The 20,485-nt window shown below is 37.1% G+C and overlaps 1 protein-coding gene across 1 annotated transcript in view; it reads left to right on the top strand.

Annotated features, from left to right (window-relative positions):
• Nucleotides 1–18,041, top strand: part of Kcnn2 (potassium calcium-activated channel subfamily N member 2) — a 143,449-nt gene extending 125,408 nt beyond the window's left edge. Inside the window, exons 6-9 of the mRNA XM_004651572.3 lie at nucleotides 84–194; nucleotides 8,434–8,561; nucleotides 14,395–14,464; nucleotides 17,489–18,041. Of these exons, the coding sequence (XP_004651629.3) occupies nucleotides 84–194; nucleotides 8,434–8,561; nucleotides 14,395–14,464; nucleotides 17,489–17,776 (597 nt within the window). The 3' untranslated portion in view covers nucleotides 17,777–18,041. The remainder of the gene's footprint in view (nucleotides 1–83; nucleotides 195–8,433; nucleotides 8,562–14,394; nucleotides 14,465–17,488) is intronic.
• The last annotated feature ends 2,444 nt before the right edge of the window (nucleotides 18,042–20,485 follow it).

The raw sequence follows: 20,485 nt of genomic DNA, 5'->3' as shown, positions 1-20,485 counted from the left end.
GCATTTGATGTGAAACAATTTTTAATGTGGCTTAAACTTAAAAAGAAATAACTCTCCATGTTCCATTCTTTCCTTGCTTTCAGGGTGCAGGTTGCACAGCCCTGGTGGTGGCTGTAGTGGCAAGAAAGCTAGAACTTACCAAAGCAGAAAAGCATGTGCACAATTTCATGATGGACACTCAGCTGACCAAAAGAGTAAGTTGATACCTTTGCATCCTGCGTTTATTTGAGCACTGGGAAATACCCTGTATATTTTGTCACTGAACGCTGAAATGCCATGTCTTGAAATTGAGGCATTCTTGGAATTGTTTCCACTTTTTCACAAGTTGAGAAGAGATCGTACTTAACTTTAGGCCAATTAGTTAATAATTGTATAACTTCAATATTTGGATGAAAGTAGATCACACAGGGCAGCAAATACAAGAGAAACCCAAAAAACACATCGGCATGGCAATGCAAAGAGAAAGTCCAGGACTTACCACTAGAAGAGTTATGTCTATCACACCTGCTAGGCCTCAGAGAACATTACAGAGGAAGTTGCAGATTTAATATGAGTGCTGCTCTCACTGCTAACAAGAAAACTATCTCTATGGAGATGCTGGTAGAAACTGAAGTGACTGAAAACTCATCAAAGTAGAAAACAGTAAACTATGAAGACTTCAACACTAAATTAGACTTCTAACATGCCCTCCAAGGCTCAGGGAACATTACAGAAGAGGGAGCATAAAGAATGTCAGAGCCACAGGACACATAGGCACACAGTGTCCTCCCAACATGAACTGACTGGTACATTCATGACCCCACAAGGGTTACTGATACCTTCACAAGACCAGCCTGGTTCTGAGCTCATCAACATTTTGACACAGAGGCCAATGGAGGACGAAAGGAACAAGACAACAAAACATAGGAAGGACTTCCTTGGAAGAGGAGAGTCCTCAGGGGAGGCAAGCTGGGGGAAAGGGGACAAAGGAATGGATAAAGGGATAGGAACACAATCAAATTACTGTATGTTCATATAGTAAAAATTTTAATAAAAAGTTAAAAGTAGATCACAAAACTAAACAAACATATGTAACATTTAAGAGCAATATGCAAGTAATAACTATTGCTAGAGTGGATCAAAAAGAACAAATTACCATAGAAAATAGGAATTCTATAAGATAATTGAAGGACATTGTACTGAGCTTGTTTGAGCAAGTCAATAAAGAAAGGAGTTTCAAATACAGATAAGAAATAGCCTGTAAATTTAGAAGCCCAAGGTAGGAGCAGAAATAGACTTTTCTTGTAACATAAAGTTCACCACAGATATGCTGAAATGGCACAGTATCTGTATGGAAGATAAGTGTTCAAGGATTAGTAGACAAAACAGCAGTCATATTTACAAGGATAGGGGTTATTCCCAGCATGGCATGACTCCAAATGTGCCTGTCTTGGTATAAAAGTGATCTTTGGCTGGGCAAAGTGGCACATATATATAGTTCCTAGGATTTTTAGAGCAAGATGATTAATTGAGTCCAGCTTTGCCAACATAGTAAGATCCTGTCAATAAGTACATAAATAAAAATAGTGATCTTGACAAATATTCCCACTAGAGTAATTATTCAAAAGTAAATGCTTATTTATGCAGATTGTATTCATGAAAGGCAAACCTGAATTCCAGTTGTCTTGATAATGCTTTATAAGTCTCACCTATCAGATCCTGATGTGAGACTTCATTTCTGGGTTCTAGAGGATCAAAATCTCAATTGAAGATGTCACATTTTGGGGCTGGATTTGCATGTTCAAAATATCTTTTTTTTCCCCTCCACAATCCCTATAATTTCCTCTCAACTCCTGTTTGTATTATCAGAACTCATACACATTTCTAAATGGAAAACTTGAAGAAGAGAGGTAAATGAGGAGCTAAATGGCAGGTTGGGCCTTTTCTTTTCAAACATCTAGGAAATGAAAATACATACATGTAAGATCACTAGTCCATATGTCATCCAGAAGTTCTTACACATGTTTTGCACACTTCATGTGCTTGGACAATAGTGTTCTGTCCTGTACAGTTTACATGTAAGAGTCACAAGTTGTGACATTTCAAAAGAATAATTTGATGAAGTCCTTATTTTATAAAGTCTTATATAATCCTTGTTGTTTTACTGTGAAGATTATATTTGTCTCTGGAATTAACTTCATGTAATATTATAAGTACCTGGGCTGGGAGACTCACATTGCTTGTCCAGAGCTTTTTCAGTAATAGGCACTGTTCGATTTTCAAAAAGCTTACATTCTAATGGTTCCAGTTGTTCTTCAATAATTCTCTTATTTCTATTTCTTAACAATGAAACTACTATTTCAGGAGCCTCTCCAGCAAGCAGGCTTACAGCTGGTCTAGTTTAGTACGCAGGCTGTAGCTAAGCAGAAGTATAAGTGTTTAAAATTGACACTATAGTAAAATATAAATTTCTGCTTTATTGAACCTATTCGATTATCTTACCATATATGAAAAAAGCCCTCTTATATTCCTCTCTTCATTATTTTATACAAACTCATAAATTTAATGAATACTGTCTACTTGAAACTTGATTCCATTTGGTTTTTGATGAAAATTCCAAATGGACTTATCTACAGTTTTTTAAAATAAGAGTTATAAAATACTCAGTGACCATCTATGAATGATTTCTATGGGAAATTTTGAAGTAAATGAGGACCTGCAAGCTATATATTGTTGCTAATATGAGACTAAAATGCAAATTTGGGCTGGAAATATGGCTTAAGCAGTTAAGGTGCTTGCCTGCGAGGCCTAAGAACTCATGTTCAACTCTCCAGGTCTCACATAAGTCAGGCGCACAGTGATGTAAGTGTACAATGTCATACATGTGCACAAGGGGGCACATATGTCTGGAGTTCAACTACAATGGCTGGAGGCCTTGGTGCGCCAATTCTCTTTTTTTCCTCTCCGTTGCTCTCTCTATTTTTCTGTCATGCATGCACACATAAAAAAGGGCAGTCTATTGGGCTTGCCTCAACAAATGCAAATTCAAGAGTACATATATATATGTATTTAGAAAAATACAAGTATTTCCTAAGGCAGTTCATAAGAGAAATATTTTTCCCCCCAGTGGCTAATGGGGATAATGGTCACAGATGTTCTGAAACCTGATTGTGACTAAAGAAAAACAATTTGAATGTTAAAGAATAGTGTATTCACCCAGGAACATGTCACTCTTCAAATCTTCTGTTGTATGTCTTTACTGAAGCACACAACTTCCATAAAAATATTATTCACCATGTAAAAATGTCCAGGGGAACAATTTTGTGCAAAAATCATTTCCTTGCATGACTTTACTAACTGTCAAAACACTATTTGAAAGTAAAGCATACTATTCCTTGTGAGCCACCATGAGGGAGCTTGTTCTGTGAAAATTTACATGATGCTGCATTTCACAAGTGGCCCATAGGTACATATTTCTAGATTAAATATTTCAAATAAAAGCATGCTGAAACCTGTCACCTTGTTTAGAAATACAAGACCTACGTGTGCTACGTGTGTGTGTGTGTGTGTGTGTGTGTGTGTGTGTGTATGGGACATGGTACTATTCATTCAGGAATGTGCTAAGAGGAAATTTTAGAGTTTATTTAGAATAAACTTTGTGTTTGAAAGAATCTTGAGAAGAGGCAATTCTGAGACTTCTGACAGAATTTCTAAAGGTGCTAGATGTACCATGAAGGGCATTTACTAACATCTACTGAGGGTATTCCAGTCCTGTTCCTATCAGTAAGGTCTATAATATCATAATTCTGCAGTAACATTATTGTGTTTTCTGCATCACTCTTAACAAAGCCTAGATCACTTTGTCTGTGTAGCTCTTACATTGGCCTTGACCATATAGCTCAGTGGATGAAAACACTACAGGAATGGAGCATTTGGCTTTGTATGTTTCACAGGCACAACATTTCCTCCAGGTGCCAGCTCTAAAGAACTGGGAGTGGGGTCTAAAGTTAGTCCTTCCTCATTCCAGAAAAAGGCTTTTGGTGACTTCCCCTTGAACTTGCTAAGATGACAAGTGTTGCATGAAGAAAAGGACTAACTATACAGAAGGAAACTAGCTTGAGAAGGAAAGACCAGCAAGGGAAAATAATGAATGAGAATAAAGTATAACGACATGAATGTATGAGGATGCCATAATGAAATCTACTACTTTGTATGGTAACCTAAATAAAAGAAATGAAAAAAATTTTAAAGGTCTCTGAGGAGAGAGCAAAAGGCAGAAGGAAACAGATCAATCAAGTTGAAAATCAAGGCACAAAGTAGTAAAAAGCAAATAAACATAAAAAGATGGCTTTAAACCATGTAAACTATACAGATTTATATACAAAACAAAGTTTCTGTTGAAGGTTTGTCTCGAGTGCTTTGGTGGCTTCAAAAGTACTGTGATACTTAAAAATAATTTGTCTTACTATTTATAGTTTTCCTTTATAATTATTTATGAAGCCAACAACATTTGGTGACCTTTACCTCTATGACAGTCATTTTAAGACATCCGGGACAGTAATGTTGCTATTATTTATTTTAAGGCCTTTATTCGCTCAATTATAAAGTACCTAATTATAAGTGGACCTTTCAATATGTTTTCAATAAAACATTTTAATTAGACATGAACATCAGAAAGGCAGAGCAAATGGTCTTATTTTCCTTTTGTGTGGTGTGTATTGGGGTGAAGTGCGGATGGTCAGTTAGATGTAAACACAGGGCTCTGCTGACAAAGGTCCAAAAGCGCTTCTCCTTGCTCTCCTTGTTTTATTCATCATTATCTATCTTCCTACTTTTTTTCTTCCAGTTCCGGGGATCTAACCTAGAGTCTGGTGTAGGCAAGCAAGCACTCTACTACTGAACTATTCTCCAGCTCTTTCTGTTTGAAAAATATGAAGTCAGTTTTATCTCATGGAGATCTGGACCTTTTAATTAGCTCTAGACTTACAAGATTTCCTTTCAGTAAACACACAGCTTGCCAAGTACATTGGATCTTCACTGCATCTTTCAGGATATCTGTGACTCCCTCATACCCATCATCGTGGTGACTAGCAGGTGGTAGAAATCCAGTATGTTAATTGAGTTCACAAATGGAAATCCATGACCTATTTAGACCTTAGATTTTTTTTTTTTTCTAGGTCTCTGTACTTCTTATCGCATGAGTCCCTTGGTCTGTGTGCATGTGTGTGTGCAGTTAATGATCAAATATTTTCATGCATAAACTACATCCTATGATAAGAAATGAACACCAGGGATATCTTTTGAACAGCAGCTGTGCCCAAAGTACTACACTGATTAGTGACATGATCCTTGTCTTCTGGGAGTTTTCCAAAGGCCCAGGAAAGAGGACAAGGGGCCGAGAGGTTACATAATTAGGCAATTGTATGGCACAGTTCTTACATGAGGAAACAAAGGAAATTCCTTTCAAACCAACTTCTCATTCAGTAAAGATCAAGAATGTGGAGTCTTGCTCTTCTTCCAGTTTTTTAGGAACTTCCCATGTCATTTTTGAATAAAAGTTCCTCATTTTTCAATCCTGTAAAATATCAGGGTGCTTTCAACCCTGTCTGTGTACTGTTCTGTCATCTCAACCCTAAGACAGACTGAGGTCTACCATTTTAAGCATAGCTAGTAACAGGCAGAGAATTGTGTTTTTTGTTGTTGATTTGTTTTTAATTCTGGTACATTCTAGTCTTGTGGCTTTCATGTTAAATATGTTTTAAAGAATTTATTCTTGTGTTTGCAAACATACCATGGAATTAGAAACTGAATGTTTCACAATCAGTCCACATATTTCAAGGTTTTTGTGCTTCATTTTCATTCATGCCTATCATCCACAGGGAGTGCTTAGGGAATGCAGACCCTTCAAAGGAAGACTACCACATCACACTCTGGTTCTCCACTCTCCTTCAGCCCTTCCTCCATCATACCAAAGAAAAACAACCATTTGAAATGTATCTAAGATAAGCAGTGACTCAACTTTTTCAGAGCTTATGAACTTTAAAAGTAATCTGGGATTTGCTTTTTTAGATTTATCCAATTAAATCAATTGCTATGTTCAGTGCTGTGTTCCTGTCCCATTGTTTTTTTTACCTGTTTTCCCACCAGTCTGAGACACAGGGTCCTCTGTTACAGTCACTTGTCATGGTAAAACCAGGGAGGATATATCCATCAAGACCAAAATTATCCATCTTCCAGGGTTCCATAGTTATTCACAGCCATTCAAAGAACTGAAAGGTCTTGTTCTTCAATAAGGAAGAAGAGACCGCTGGCCAGTCTTGCTCCATAAAAGCAAGGTGGTCAAACCTCCCCTCACACTTCACTCATTTCTTTACATTGCAAGAAAGAAACGAAGTCATTTAGAAGAATCTTCTAAAAGGTGACTCTCGCTGCTATCTGGGAGAGTGTCTCTACATCTTGAAGATGGAGCAAGCTTTGGCTCCAAGTCCTTTTCATGCCACTGGGAGGAGATGCGTTACTTTTCTGCAGTGCTGGTGCTTAGCATCTTTCCACTGTTGTTCTGTGAGCTTTGGGAAGCATTCCAGGAAGTCCAATAGGTATTCAAAAGAAATACATAGTGAGCCAGATTTACCCATAAAAGCTGTTATTCTGAAAGAAACCACTCATTTTCTTAAAATGGTTTTTAGAAAACTTGTCAGTGCTAAGGAGATGGCTTAGTGCTTAAAGAAACATGCTCACAAAGCCTTTTAGTTTGGGTTCAATGCCCCAGGACTCATGCAAAGCCAGATACACAAACTGATGTATACATTCTGGAATTCATCCACAATGTCAAGAGGTTCTGGTGTGCCCATACTTACTTTCTCTCAGCCACTTCTCTCTGTCAAATAATTTTTTTTTCTAAAAAAGAAATCTTTCAGGCTGAAGAGATGACTTAGAGGTTAAGGTGCTTGCCTGCCAAACCTAAGGACCCATGTTTGATCTCTCTCCAGATCCCACATAAGCCAGATGCACAAAGGTGAGGTAAGCGCAAGGCCACACATGCCCACTAGGTGGCACAAGCATCTGGAGTACAAATGCAATGGCTGAAGCCCTGGTGTGGCAATTCTCTCTCTAAAAACAGAAAGGAAAAAAGAACACTTTCTAGGGGCTGAATAAGTGGCTTAGCAATTAAGGACACTTGCTTACAAGGCCAGACAGCCAGATGCACAGAGTGGTGCATGCATCTGGAGTTTGGTTGTAGTGGCAAGAGGCCTTATGATATACCCATTTCTCTCTTCCTCCCTCTCTGTCCCTTGCTGTCCCCTTGCAAATAAATAATAATTGCATTTTTAAAAGGCAAATTTTCTAATAGTACTGGTCATAAAATCCATTGTTTTCTTTGCAGAAGCGAAAAATTATAAAGTTGGTATCATAATTATAGTGCAATTCTACAATAATTTCTTACTGTAAACCTAAGGAAAATAGGACATTAGTGATCATTGTCTCTGACTTTCTCATTTTAGACAAAACTGAATTCTTAGACTACCCTGCCCCTTGTCCTTTACTTTGTTAGTGCAAACACAAGAATGTGAGACCTATTTCTCAATCTCAGCTCATACTGTAGTCTTACTTAGGACAAACCCTGTCCCAGAAGGTAGTCTTTCTCTATCCAACATCCCAGAAGCCTTGGTGTTCTTTGTGGAAATAGCCTTTATCCCTTACCATGGAACAAGTTCTTCAGAAAAGCAACTAATGACAAGCTGAAGAGAAAGCCCTGAGTTCTTACCTCCTTAGTGATGCAAGGAAGAGGACTAAATCTGCCTGCCAAGGCCTTCATAATCTTGCAGAATATTTTTTTGAAGATTTTAATTGAGGAAAAAAACAAGTGATTGGACAAAGTGGTCAAACCTTCCATCTGTTATAGTTATATTAGGTCTCAGCAATATTACTGCAATATTTTTAATTCTTCAAATTTGTCTCATCCATTTAAAGCATAGTATATTTAATTCTCCAACAAAGTCATGATCCCATTCTGTATTAAAGTGAAACAAGAATTGTAATCTTCCAAGTCATTCTGAGAGGCTACACGCTTGGGATGTCCTCATGTATTCCACAGTAGAAACACGCTTCATGTGCACACCACTGGAGAGACTCAGTGAGCCTGAAAAGGACAAGGTTAACCTTGGCCTTAGACATTTTGCCTTTCTCCAGGGAATGGAAAGAACAGTTACAATATGGAAAGAATAGTTACTGGAGAGATCAGCATCTGTGAATTATAAAGCAAATAAAAAGAGAAGTTTGCCAATACAGTAAGGTAGAATTTACTAACACAAAGATCAGTAGTGTCTACTAATATTTTATTTAAATGTTCTCAGGCAACAACAGATATTCTACAAGGGCCCTCTCACTGCAATTCTTGGAAATCTGCTGTGGAATTTACCAACTGCGTTTTTATTTGCTTTGTTTTCTAAACAGGTGAAAAATGCAGCTGCCAATGTACTCAGGGAAACATGGCTAATCTACAAAAATACAAAGCTAGTGAAAAAGATAGATCATGCAAAAGTAAGAAAACATCAACGAAAATTCTTGCAAGCTATTCATCAGTAAGTACAAGTTTTCATTTCCATTTTGCTTTTTCTAACCTTGGCTTTGGATTATTGTTCTTACTGATTCTTCTTTCTTGGAGGAAAAGAAAAAGACATTGTCCTGTTTACTCCCAGAAGACATCATCTGAAAATTTAATTAACCTCACCAATGGAATCCTGGGAAAATTTAATTTCCTTTTAAGATTAAAATCCAGTTATTTGTCATTGAGAAATAAAATGTCTCCTCAGTTTCTATCATTTGAATCAATGTTTGCTGAAGTTACATTTGTTAACTTAGTAAGTTCATATACTTTTCTGTAAAATATTTAGCTTACATCTACTACAGAATCTTAAAAATATTAGCATTAACTGATCTATCTCATTTTTTGCATACCATTTAATGGTCTTAGTACTTAAATATTTAATGAATTCTTAATCAGAAGTATGGGGATTATCTACTTGCTACATGTTCATTGTAGATTTTAGAGTTCCTGTTCTTCTATTTCTTCTGTTATTCTGAGATCATCTGGGCTACCATTATTCAAGTTATTTAAGTTCTTCATGTCACTTCATTGTTATAGGCTTATTATAGTCTGTTATGATAACAATCTGCACCTCATAAGATTCAGTGATAACTTGGAAACAGATCTTTTTCTCCAGGCTGACAGCTTCTTCACTGTAAGTGTTATTCATGTGGTTATCAATTATGATGCCATGCAGACTTGCTTTTAATGTATTTGTTTTTCCTGCATGATCACATTTGTGGCTCAGAAAAGTGGGTTTCTTTAATGAGATCTACTAGGGTAATAATGAAAAGGTGGGTAATTAGCAGGTCTTTGCCTATACAATGAGACTTTTCCTTCCCAACTAGTACAATGGACAAGAAAATTGTGAGGCTGGAATTTTTATTTTACACACTGAACTAATTCCTGAACAATGTGTCACTGACATTCTGTGAGGCATCACTATATTTCATCTAACCTTTCACCTATGAATCCACTGTCTTGCTTAAATATGTATCCCTGAAAAGTCCAGATATGCCTGCCAACTTTATGCTATGTAATTCAAAGCACTTAATGAAAATAGAAACCAAGCAGCACCAAGGGCTGAGAGTATAGGAAACTGCACATGTGTTAAAATAGCAGGTCATTACAGTTCACAGCTACTTAGGTTCCTAAGAAGGGGATGACGTTTCTCCTTCAACTCAGTGACTTTAGAAACACAGTGCCCACCCACTGTAAAGAAAAGAGAGGACCAGAAGTTCTAAGATTACTTTTAATATCGTAGAAGAGCACAGAGAACTCTATGAGAGCTGTCTCACAAAGAGGGAGCTTGCCCTTTCGAGCTCATTTACTTTCCTGACCCAAGGCCACCACCCAGGAGCACCAGCCCAGTTGCTTTTATTCCTTCCTTGAATTCTCCACCTAAGAGAGCAAGACCCTAAGAAAGACTTAATTCTTCAGGTCTATTTAGACAGAACTCCAACCCTATTTAGGTGTCCCCTAAAGACAACACAGTTATACAACATTCCTTTAAAGGGGAAAAGGCAAACCATGGAGAAATCATCTTTATACATTTAATAGTTTAATACTCCTTTTTTTTTAGCATGATGAAGAAAAAAAAAAAACAACTTCCTTTTGTGGGTGTGAGATTTATGTATCCAAGAGTGAAGGTTGTGAGATAAAGTGGAAATATGTGTGGTTGACCCATTTGTTAAGTGACTATACATCCTGTTTCCTCGAGGATTTTATTTTTATTTCTATTAGTGTAACCTCTTTATGTTGATTTGCCTTTTGATAAATATTTCAAATGATAACAAATGCAACACGTGTTATGGCAAATTTTTCAATGTAGCTCTGTAGGTGTGTGGAAATGGTGGCTGTAGGTACATTTGTTTTCTGTCACATTCAGCCTTTCTATAAGTTTCTCTTATAACACAATATTATTTTTAAAAAAATCTTTAGGGAAGCTTATTTTAAGAATTGTCTCAAAGGAAGCATCAAGTGCCCTACAAGGCATTTTGACTTGATCTCAAGTATCCCATTAGGGAGCTCATGTGGAGCCCTTTAGTAGCTGCTCTGGACAGAGTGACAGAGGAAACCCCTAAGACTCTTTCACCTCCATTGGAAATTCCTCATTCTGTTTCCTTTGAAGCCATGTGCATACCTAAAGCTGCTGAACTTCAAGCCACCGAATTTGTTCAAAATAGTTTTATGAATTAGTTCTTGATGGTTGCTCACTTTTCATTGCTTTGGGAGACACTTAACGTTTACAGACAAGAACAGCAAAAGTATGTTTGTTGATGTGGGCTGGGCCTGGCTAGGTTATTCAAATCATGCATAATTACCTTTCATATTAACTTAGAGTTGGGACTTGGGGAGTGAAGTCATGAAGAATAGCACACAGGGCTCGATTCTTCAGGACAAGGCCCTCCCTGCTCACTGTTCATATCCAGTAATACCTCCAACTTCATCTGCTAGCACTGGATGAACCAGACCTCCCAGTTGAAGAAAAAAAAAAACCATAATTCATTTATTTTATGAAGCACTCTTGGTCTCTGCTAATCTCTCATTTTTCCTGAGAATGTTTTTAGCAGATACCTCCTCTCTGCCTGCCTTCCTCTTTTCTCTTTTCCAAACTTTATATTTCTTCCCAACATGTGACCTCTGTACTCTCTGATGGTGCTGAACTCCTTAAGCCAGTACCCTCTGTTCAGTTATGTAGATCTGTCTTTTTGGATTGTCACTCACTTAATGCCATGAAGTGTTTTCTCTCTGTCTAACTTTCTGGTAGCAGTTTTAACTTTGTCATTCTTTTATCTCAACACATCAATCAATATGAACTTATCTCAGAGCCAAGAATCTAATATACATAAAGTGTATTAGAGGTGATTCTAAATAGCTCCATTTTGGAAAATATATTCTCCCTTCCTCAAAAACAAAAAAGGTTTCTACATTATCATTTTAGAGGAAAACTATTACTTACTTCAGCACCAAGTATGAAGAGGTCAACTTGACCTTATACCTGTTCTTCCTTCTAAACTCTGGCTCAAGAGGAAGCCAAGAGCTTTCAGGTGGGCAAAGTAGTAGCAATAGAGAGGATGGTGATATTATTGAATAGTGTTTCTCTTTGGCCAATAAATATGTCAAAATCCTGCAGGATTATAACAAGATCTTCCAGTTCATGAATCGAGCCCCCTGTGCACAACTGAACACCACATTATATTATTTTGTTCCAGATATTTTACAGTTGCTTTTCTTTTGTTTTGTCTTTTTTATTTCTACAAAATGAAAATAGAGCTCGGAAGTAAGTTGTGTGAGCTGCTCCTTTCAACATTTGCAGAATTTTCTACTGGCTGCATGCACCCAGCGGATCCTTTATTTGTGAATTTTAATAGTCTGATTGCTGCTATGGAAATGTGATCCAAAACCATGATATTTTCCTGTGATAAGTGAAGTTCACAAGGAAGAAATCAACATATGTTTCTTATTCTTCTTTTTGTGGGGAAAACGTGTTGTAACACACATGTGCATGTTACCTTTTATTCCGGCAGCTTAAGCAGGCTTTTTTATTTTTTTTAATTTTTAAATCTGCTCTCCTACACAACAGGTTATAGGAGGGCAAGACAACACAAATTAAGTTCATGGAGCTAAAGGAAGTCTAGACTACTCAATGTCAGCTTTCTGGATTAATAACCAATAAAATGGGCAAAATTCTACTGTCAGATATAACCTAGAATCCCAGAGGACATTAGGCTCCATCGCTTTAAGACAAAGTGCCCACCATAGTGAAGGAACTAGACCCACCCTTACACCTGATAGGCAAAGGTCAAGACTGTTCTCTCAAATTGGTAGAGGCACCTGGCCCAGTGTGCCAAACTCTAGTCAGTAATAAATATTAGAAAATAAAAAACCTTGATATAAATCCTGTCATAAAAATGATCATTTACAGGGAGGAGAGAGAAAGGTATCATCAACTGGCAGTTGAAATATTGACGTTGATTTCTAGTGATAGAGTTTGAGCTGAGATTCTGCCCTTCCTTTGACAGAAGAGAAAATAGCAGACATCAGGAGATAGATTGGGCTGGATTTGCCTGATATGTTTTTATTTTTCTTACAATGATCCAAACTTTGATGATAGTTAAAGGGAATAACTATCTTCCCCTCTGTTATAGTGTTAATATCATTGAGTGTCACTTAAAATGATCCTAATCTAACACTTTTTCCATACATGACCAAGATGAAGGTCAAATCGGAACCATTGAGGATGGCGTCCTCAGCCCACATTGCAGCTTTCTCTACTGTCTTTCTCTGCAATGACCCACCAATGGTCGAAGTGTGTCTGTTTGCTTTCTGCTGGTTTTGAAAGGTATAATTCAAGAGCCCTTGTCAGTATTTAGACAAACATATTTCAACAATATATTGTATTTAATATGTATTTGTGAATTTCCTTCAGTTTAGAAACTATTCCTTCTCGATGATAACATAGAAAGGAGCCAGTTAATATTGTTCCAAGTCTTCTAATAAATGTATAGTCACAATGAAGAGTTTTAAATTTGAGCTTTTTTTTTTAGCTTGTTAAGGATTGTATTGTAGGTGGGTCTCAGCTGAACTCTAGCTGGCAGAAAGAACCACATTTTCACAATAGAACATATTTGATAACATGCTGAGTATCCTAGTTTCAGAACAAAATCTCTGAGCACAATAAACATGTGTTACAAAAATACTTCTGGCAGTAAAATCTTGCCCTGTGAGTTTTTGTGTTTTTTTATGTAGTTATGCATAGTTTAAATTAAAAAAAAATAGTAAAATACCCTTTCTTTCATTAAACCTGTTCTTTATGAAGTGATTCATTACTGAAGCAAAATAAGGTTAGCATGGGTTTCTTTTGTCCCTTTTTATATTAAGTAGCTCAGAAATACCAATTTCTTTTCATGGAACATGGCTTTAAACTGTTGGCTTACAAAATAATAAGATACCTTAAAAAGTATTAATTTCTTGAGCATAATAAGCATGAAATAAATATGTGTACAAATAATATAACAAATAAGCCACACAATATAAGTTCATTCTGAAAAATATTTTTTTAGAAAGGCCTTGTGACCATCAATCAAGTAATATACTTTAATGTAAACAAAAGTTACCTTACAAACAGAAATTCTATCTAACAATACATTGCCTTCTTGTTTTTATCTACAATAAAATTAAGAGATTCTGTCATAGAAATGGTCTGGCCTCCCTTCAAATTCAATGTCAGTTAAAGGTAAAAGTCAAGTGAAATACATCACACTAAAGAATAAAAAAGAGTTGTGTGTTTTGAGTTATCTTGCTGCTGGTTGAATAAAAGTATTGTTTTGTTAATAAGAATCTCACTTATCACTGTGTTTTCATCAGGTTCAAAACCCTAACCCAATTCATTTCAGACTGAACAGGGTTAATACCTGTATCTAGTCACGTAGGCATAGGAAGGTGCTCATTGCTCCAACATGATGAAATCCTAGTTGCTTTGCATATTTCTTCCTATGTCTATTTGTCATGATACTGGGGCTTTAAGGAATGTTTTGGCTTTCTCTCATATGGTTAAACCCTATGAGCCTTTCTGAATTCAACTTAACTGGTAAATAGTTGTCCTAAGGACATCTCATCTCTTGCTCTCCTTTCTTTTTTGCTGTGTTGGGGAAGCATGCTTCTCATTGTACCAGACACATAACCAGTACGGACTTTACCCGCAGTGTTCAAGGCATTTTCCATGCAGTTATTTGCCCTTGTCAATTTTGTGCATGCTCTTGGAACACGATAAAAGTATCCAGAGAAAGAAGAGAACTTTTCTGACTTTAGATTCTGTCTTTTAGATTAAGAAGTGTAAAAATGGAGCAGAGGAAACTGAACGACCAAGCAAACACCTTGGTGGATCTGGCAAAGGTAATTCTGAGGGCTCGGCTCTCATGTGAACACCCATTAGGATTCACCATGGTACAGTCATGGGCAGTACTTTAGCACAAGCTAGCAGACCTAAAAAGCCACCCTAAAATGATGACCCCTCTTAGAAGCATTTTTCTCAGACTCTTACCTCAGATGCTTTCACCATATACATGCACCCCCCATGCTATAAATTTCCCCCACAGAAGCACATTGAAAATGGTATATTTGATGAGGTCTTTGGAATTGTAGAATCTCATCCCTATGAGAACAGAGCTATACCATGGATGTAGTTGTGAGGCTTTCTGTGCTAAATAAGACTACTATTTTTTTAAACAGCAATCTTAGAGCAATGTAAAACTGAAATTAAAAAAAATCACCCCAGAGATTATATCATAAAATAAAAGTTGTATTCCAAAAAGCAGGCTCCTTTTGATTGTTCTTTCTCCATCAAATTATTTAATAATCCTGTTACTTTAAAAAACATAAACTAATATTCCACTAGTTTTTCTGTTACGCTTACCTGATTTTTAATGGTTTCTCCATAAGTAAAATCCACTCTCAAAATATAAATGTTCATCAAACATCCAAATATTGCATCCTCTTCAGGTAGTTCTAAGAGGAAGAGTAGTAGGCATGGGGGTATTTTCAGACGTTTTGTTATAGATGCTCTGGCAGAGGCGACCCTCAGCTAGATATATACATCTATTCTACATTTCACAAAGCAGCTTATGCTTTTGCTAAAGCCTCAAGTATAATCTGTGGCAATGATACATTTGCCCTAGTCTTGTTAAATAATGCATCCAAATTCTGTTCATGTTTATGCATATCAGTAACATATCAGTAACTTGAAAAAACACATGTTGGAGATGGGGGAAGTATTTATGGTTCACCTGAGGAATGCATGCATCACTCACTTAAGCCAAGCAGTGCACATGTACATTGCATGAAAATATCCTCCATTTACTTGGTATAGGTTTCCATATTTCCCCTAGGTTAAGTGTTAAAAAAATATTGGTAATTAAGTCAAATAAAAGAGACCACTTGAAAATAGGATGTAAATAAATAATTTTACTTCAATAATACACCTAGCAGCTAGAACACGGCAGTGTTTGACCTACCATACATGAAGTCCTGGCTTTGATCCCCAGAACCACACACAAAATATATCTATGATATAGAATTTATTTATTTCTAATATTTCTTTATTATTATCCTTACTATGACTACATGTCCATAAAGGTTCAGTGAGGATTTTTTTTTTGAATGAATGGATATTGTTCACATATCCTCAAGTCTATATAGTGAAAAATGAAATTACTGCACTGTGTGTCCAGGCACAGCTGAAAGATGGGTCTGTATCTGAATAACTCCCTCAATAATTAATTTTCACCTTTAAGAGTTAAGTATGAAAAGATATAGGGGGCATGAAGTAGAAGGAAGACTGAGACAAAAGGAGTTTCAGACTTGAGGAAAGTGGCACTTTGCTAAGTTCACATTCCTGCCATTCCTCTAGACCTTTGTCCACTTCTGGATATGAGCTCATTAGCCCTGGAGTCCCCTCTCCCAGTTTATTGGCTATTTCAGGACCCTGTAATCAACACACTTTCAGCTTCCTGAACACGAAAAGCATTTCATGTTCCTGTCTCAAACTCCTGAGTTCTGATTAAGCCACATCAGAAGTTGGACCCGCAACGTTTCACTTGCATTGTGCACAGGGTGCAAACCCAGGTCTTCTGCCTGTTAGGCAAGTGCTTTACAACTGAGATACACCCTCTGCTATGGACTATTAACTTCAGTATGTCTTCCAACTCTCATCCTTATTGAAAATATGTTTCTGTTTGTTTTACATTTATTGTGAATTTTTTTCATTCAGCAAGTATTTATTGAACACCTACTCTGTGCCCACCACTGCACTAGGAGCTATGGTAAAAGAAGTATAAAGAGATGGTGTTGCCCTCCAGGCAGAAATTAAGATACACGTGATGCAGGCAGCCCATGACACACACATGTACAAATCAGCGCACAAATCTGCTATTTGTTTATTTGGTTTTTGGAAGTAATCATATGTATTGTAATGATTTTAGTTTTTAAATTTTTTATGTTGCTTGGGATTTTGGGGTGTTTTTTGGGGGGGGTTGTTTGTGTAGTGATGGGAAGTAAACCTAGGTACTCATACATACTAGTAAAGCTGAGTTATTGTGAAAATTTTTATTCTTTCCATTGAAGACATCTATGATTTGGAATAGAAGACAATAAAAGATAGGCAAGATATTTGCTTTAAATTACTAAATTACTTGATGAAAACAGAAACTTATTCAAAATTTGTCCTCAACTTTTTTTCATCTTACCAGCATCTGTACTATGACTTTTGTCCTTTAAGTTTACTCATTGTTTTAAAAATTGGTCGGGGGCTGGAGAGACGGGCTTAGCAGTTAAGGCACATGCCTGGGAAGCCTAAGTACCCAAGTTCGATTCTCCATGTCCCATGTAAGCCAGAGGCACATGGTGGCACATGGGTCTGGAGTTCATTTGTAGTGGCTAGAGGCCCTGGTGTGCCCATTCTCACTCTCTGTTTCTCTCTCTCTCCCTCTCTCTCTAATAAAATATAAAAATAAATCTTTAAAAATATTTTTTAAATGATCAGCCTTAGTATTATATGTTTCAAAATTCATTTGATGTGCTAACTTATATAAGAATCTTTAAAACTCACACAAAGTTAAATAGAAACATTTTCATCCACCTTTATATAATCTACAATACTTAGATATATCACCAGCAATAATTTCACCCAGTTTTCTGAAGTGTAACCAAATTATTGCCTAAGATTATACATTCCTATATCCTAGCACTGAGCAGACACTGCCATCGCTTTGCTATTTATTCAGCTGATGCCCCTGTTACACCGGCTGCCACCAGCAGGAGGCCAGGGTGGAAGCACAACCAGTTGACAGTTTGCTTCTGAGGCAAGTCTAACTCAGCCTCTCACTTTGCTTTGTTGACCCGCTTCTCAATCTTCTGTTCCAGACCCAGAATATCATGTACGACATGATTTCCGACTTAAATGAAAGAAGTGAAGACTTTGAGAAGAGGATTGTTACCCTAGAAACAAAATTAGAGACTTTGATTGGTAGCATTCATGCCCTCCCTGGGCTCATCAGCCAGACCATCAGACAGCAGCAGAGGGACTTCATTGAGGCTCAGATGGAGAACTACGACAAACACGTCGCCTACAATGCTGAGCGGTCCCGGTCCTCGTCCAGGAGGCGGCGGTCCTCCTCTACAGCGCCACCAACTTCATCAGAGAGTAGCTAGAAGAGAATAAGTTAACCACAAAATAAGACTTTTTGCCATCATATGGTCAATATTTTAGCTTTTATTGTAAAGCCCCTATGGTTCTACTCAGCGTTATCCGGGTTCTGATGTCAGAATCTTGGGAACCTGAACACTAAGTTTTAGGCCAAAATATGAGTGAAAACTCTTTTTTTTTTTTCTTTCAGATGCACAGGGAATGCACCTATTATTGCTGTATAGATTATTCCTCCTGTAATTTCACTAACTTTTTATTCATGCACTCAAACTTTACTACTACATTATATGATATATAATAAAAAAGTTAATTTCTGCACAAACTTGTGTGGTCAATTGACATCTCTGCAGCTCCACATCTCCTGGTCTTTGCAAGGCAAAGTGACCTGTTTGTCATCAGATACATGCATGCACATGCCAATAGTCCTGATTTTCAAAAGTTTAGCTGGTGTGGAAAAACAAACATGACCAAAATTCCTCCATGCCCTATATATATGAAACTTTTCATTCATTATGAAACATTAGCTGCACGATTGTTTGAACTTACCCACCTGACTATTTTCACCATGTCTTATTGTTAGTTTCCAAAAAATGTGGGAAGTCACACTATTTTATCAAAACATACAAATAAGGGCACAGATATGTTGAAGGATGGTTTTATTCTAGAGCTGGGGATGTTTGCTGCATAAGTATGATGTACAGAAACCAGATCCCCAGCATCCATGCAATTTCTGGGGGTGCATGCTGTGCTACCTGTGATACCAACATTTGGGAGGCAGAGATAGGGAATCCCTAGGGCAGGCAGGCTGCCTACACTAGCCAAATCAGTGACCTCTGGGTTCAAATGAGAGATCCTCAGTAAACAAAGTAGAAAGAAGTCACTAAACATCACCTTTTGGCCTGTGCACCATGCTGCAGTAATGACCACATAGATTTCCATCACAAAGAGTTGATCCCCAGAGTTCATGAGAAAAACTGATAGATAACTGGGATACTTAATCATGAAAGTAAGGCTTCATTTAGCCAACTCTGCTTGCAGTGGCCTACTTCTGAAAAGCATACTTGTCATGTTAAGAAGGCGTACGTCTTCCTCGTTTTACCCTACACCCTTTGGTGTCCAACGTAGATCAATGTTGAGATTCTAACATTATTATTTTCTCCTTTATCACAAACTACAGTGGTATAGTTGATCCACCTTGCACATTTCAATGGCAAAAGATCCAGTTCACATCAATTCTCCATAATTGTAACAAAATCAACCATCTTCTAGAATCAAGTATGATTGTTTTAAGATTACATGAGAACTGTTCACTATTTACTAACTATCCAGAGAAGCCAGAACTAATATTTGTTCATTCAGTTTTTTTTAATTGTTTTTGGTTTATTTTTATTTATTTATTTGAGAGTAACAGAGAGAAAGAGAAAAAGAGGCAGATAGAAAGAGAGAGAATGGGCACACCAGGGTCTCTAACCACTGCAAACAAACTCCAGATGCATGCACCCCCTTGTGCATCTGGCTAACGTGGGTCCTGGGGAATTGAACCTCGAACCAGGGTCCTTAGGCTTCATAGGCAAGTGCTTAACAGCTAAGCCATCTCTCCAGCCCACCATTCATTATTCTTATATACGTCTATGCTACATGATAATGAAGACTGGAAACATTTTTTAATAATAAAAACTTCACAGGCTTGAGAGATGGCAAAGTGGTTAAGGCACTTCCCTGTGCAGCCTAAGGACTCATGTTTGACTTTCTGGATCCCACAAAAGCCAGACACACAGTGACGCAAGTGCACAAGGTCGCACATGCACAAGGTCTCACATGCACAAGGTCGCACTTGCACAAGGTCGCACATGCACAAGGGACACATGCTTCTCGAGTTTGATTGCAGTGGCTGGAGGCTCTAGCACACCAATTTTCTCTCTCACTTTTCTCTCTTTCTCTCTCTCTCTCTCTCTCTCTCTCTCTCTATCACACACACACACACACACACACACACACACACACACTTGCATTTAAAAAAGGCAGTCTGTTGGCCTTGCCTCAAAAAAAAAAAAATCACAACACTACTATGCATATATAGTGGTATTAAAAGAATGTCACAATCCTGCTTCATCTTTCTGCTTTGCAGTTGAAATTAAAATTTCCTTTTACATATTTTGGATCACATATAAGAACATATCAAATATTTGGTATAAACACTGAAGATAAGGAGAACATTTTTTAAAAGATGATTTATTCTTATCATTGATGTAGTTAATTCTTATATATTCTAACTCTGTTGTGACTAAAAGCAAAAGTAGAGATAATTAGGCTTAATTACCACCTTACTGATCAGTTGGAAATCTCCCTGCAGAATACAAAGACACTAAGAAGGAATAATGTATTGCTACTCTTGTAGAGGAAGAGAGAAGACAGGATGTGTTTTAATTTAGATTTCATTATCACATTTTCATTCTCTTAACTAAAGCTCATTTGGATACATTATTCTTTTGTCTTTCAAAATTAATCTCAATTTTTCTGTTCCATACCAACTATATTAAGACTAGTAAATACATTGTAATCTGAAAGAGGTGGGATGGACTCACTCATTTCAAGCTTTTATACCCATGATTTGTTAATAAATATCAAGTCTCCTTTCAAGTGGCTTCAATATTTAGCAGACTCCTTTGAGCGCAAGTTAGTTAGATGACTGCCCTGTTTTGATTCTCTGTAGC

This window comes from Jaculus jaculus, chromosome 14 (assembly GCF_020740685.1).
Source record: "Jaculus jaculus isolate mJacJac1 chromosome 14, mJacJac1.mat.Y.cur, whole genome shotgun sequence".
Taxonomy (NCBI): domain Eukaryota; kingdom Metazoa; phylum Chordata; class Mammalia; order Rodentia; family Dipodidae; genus Jaculus; species Jaculus jaculus.
This window is presented reverse-complemented; position numbering and strand designations above follow the sequence as displayed.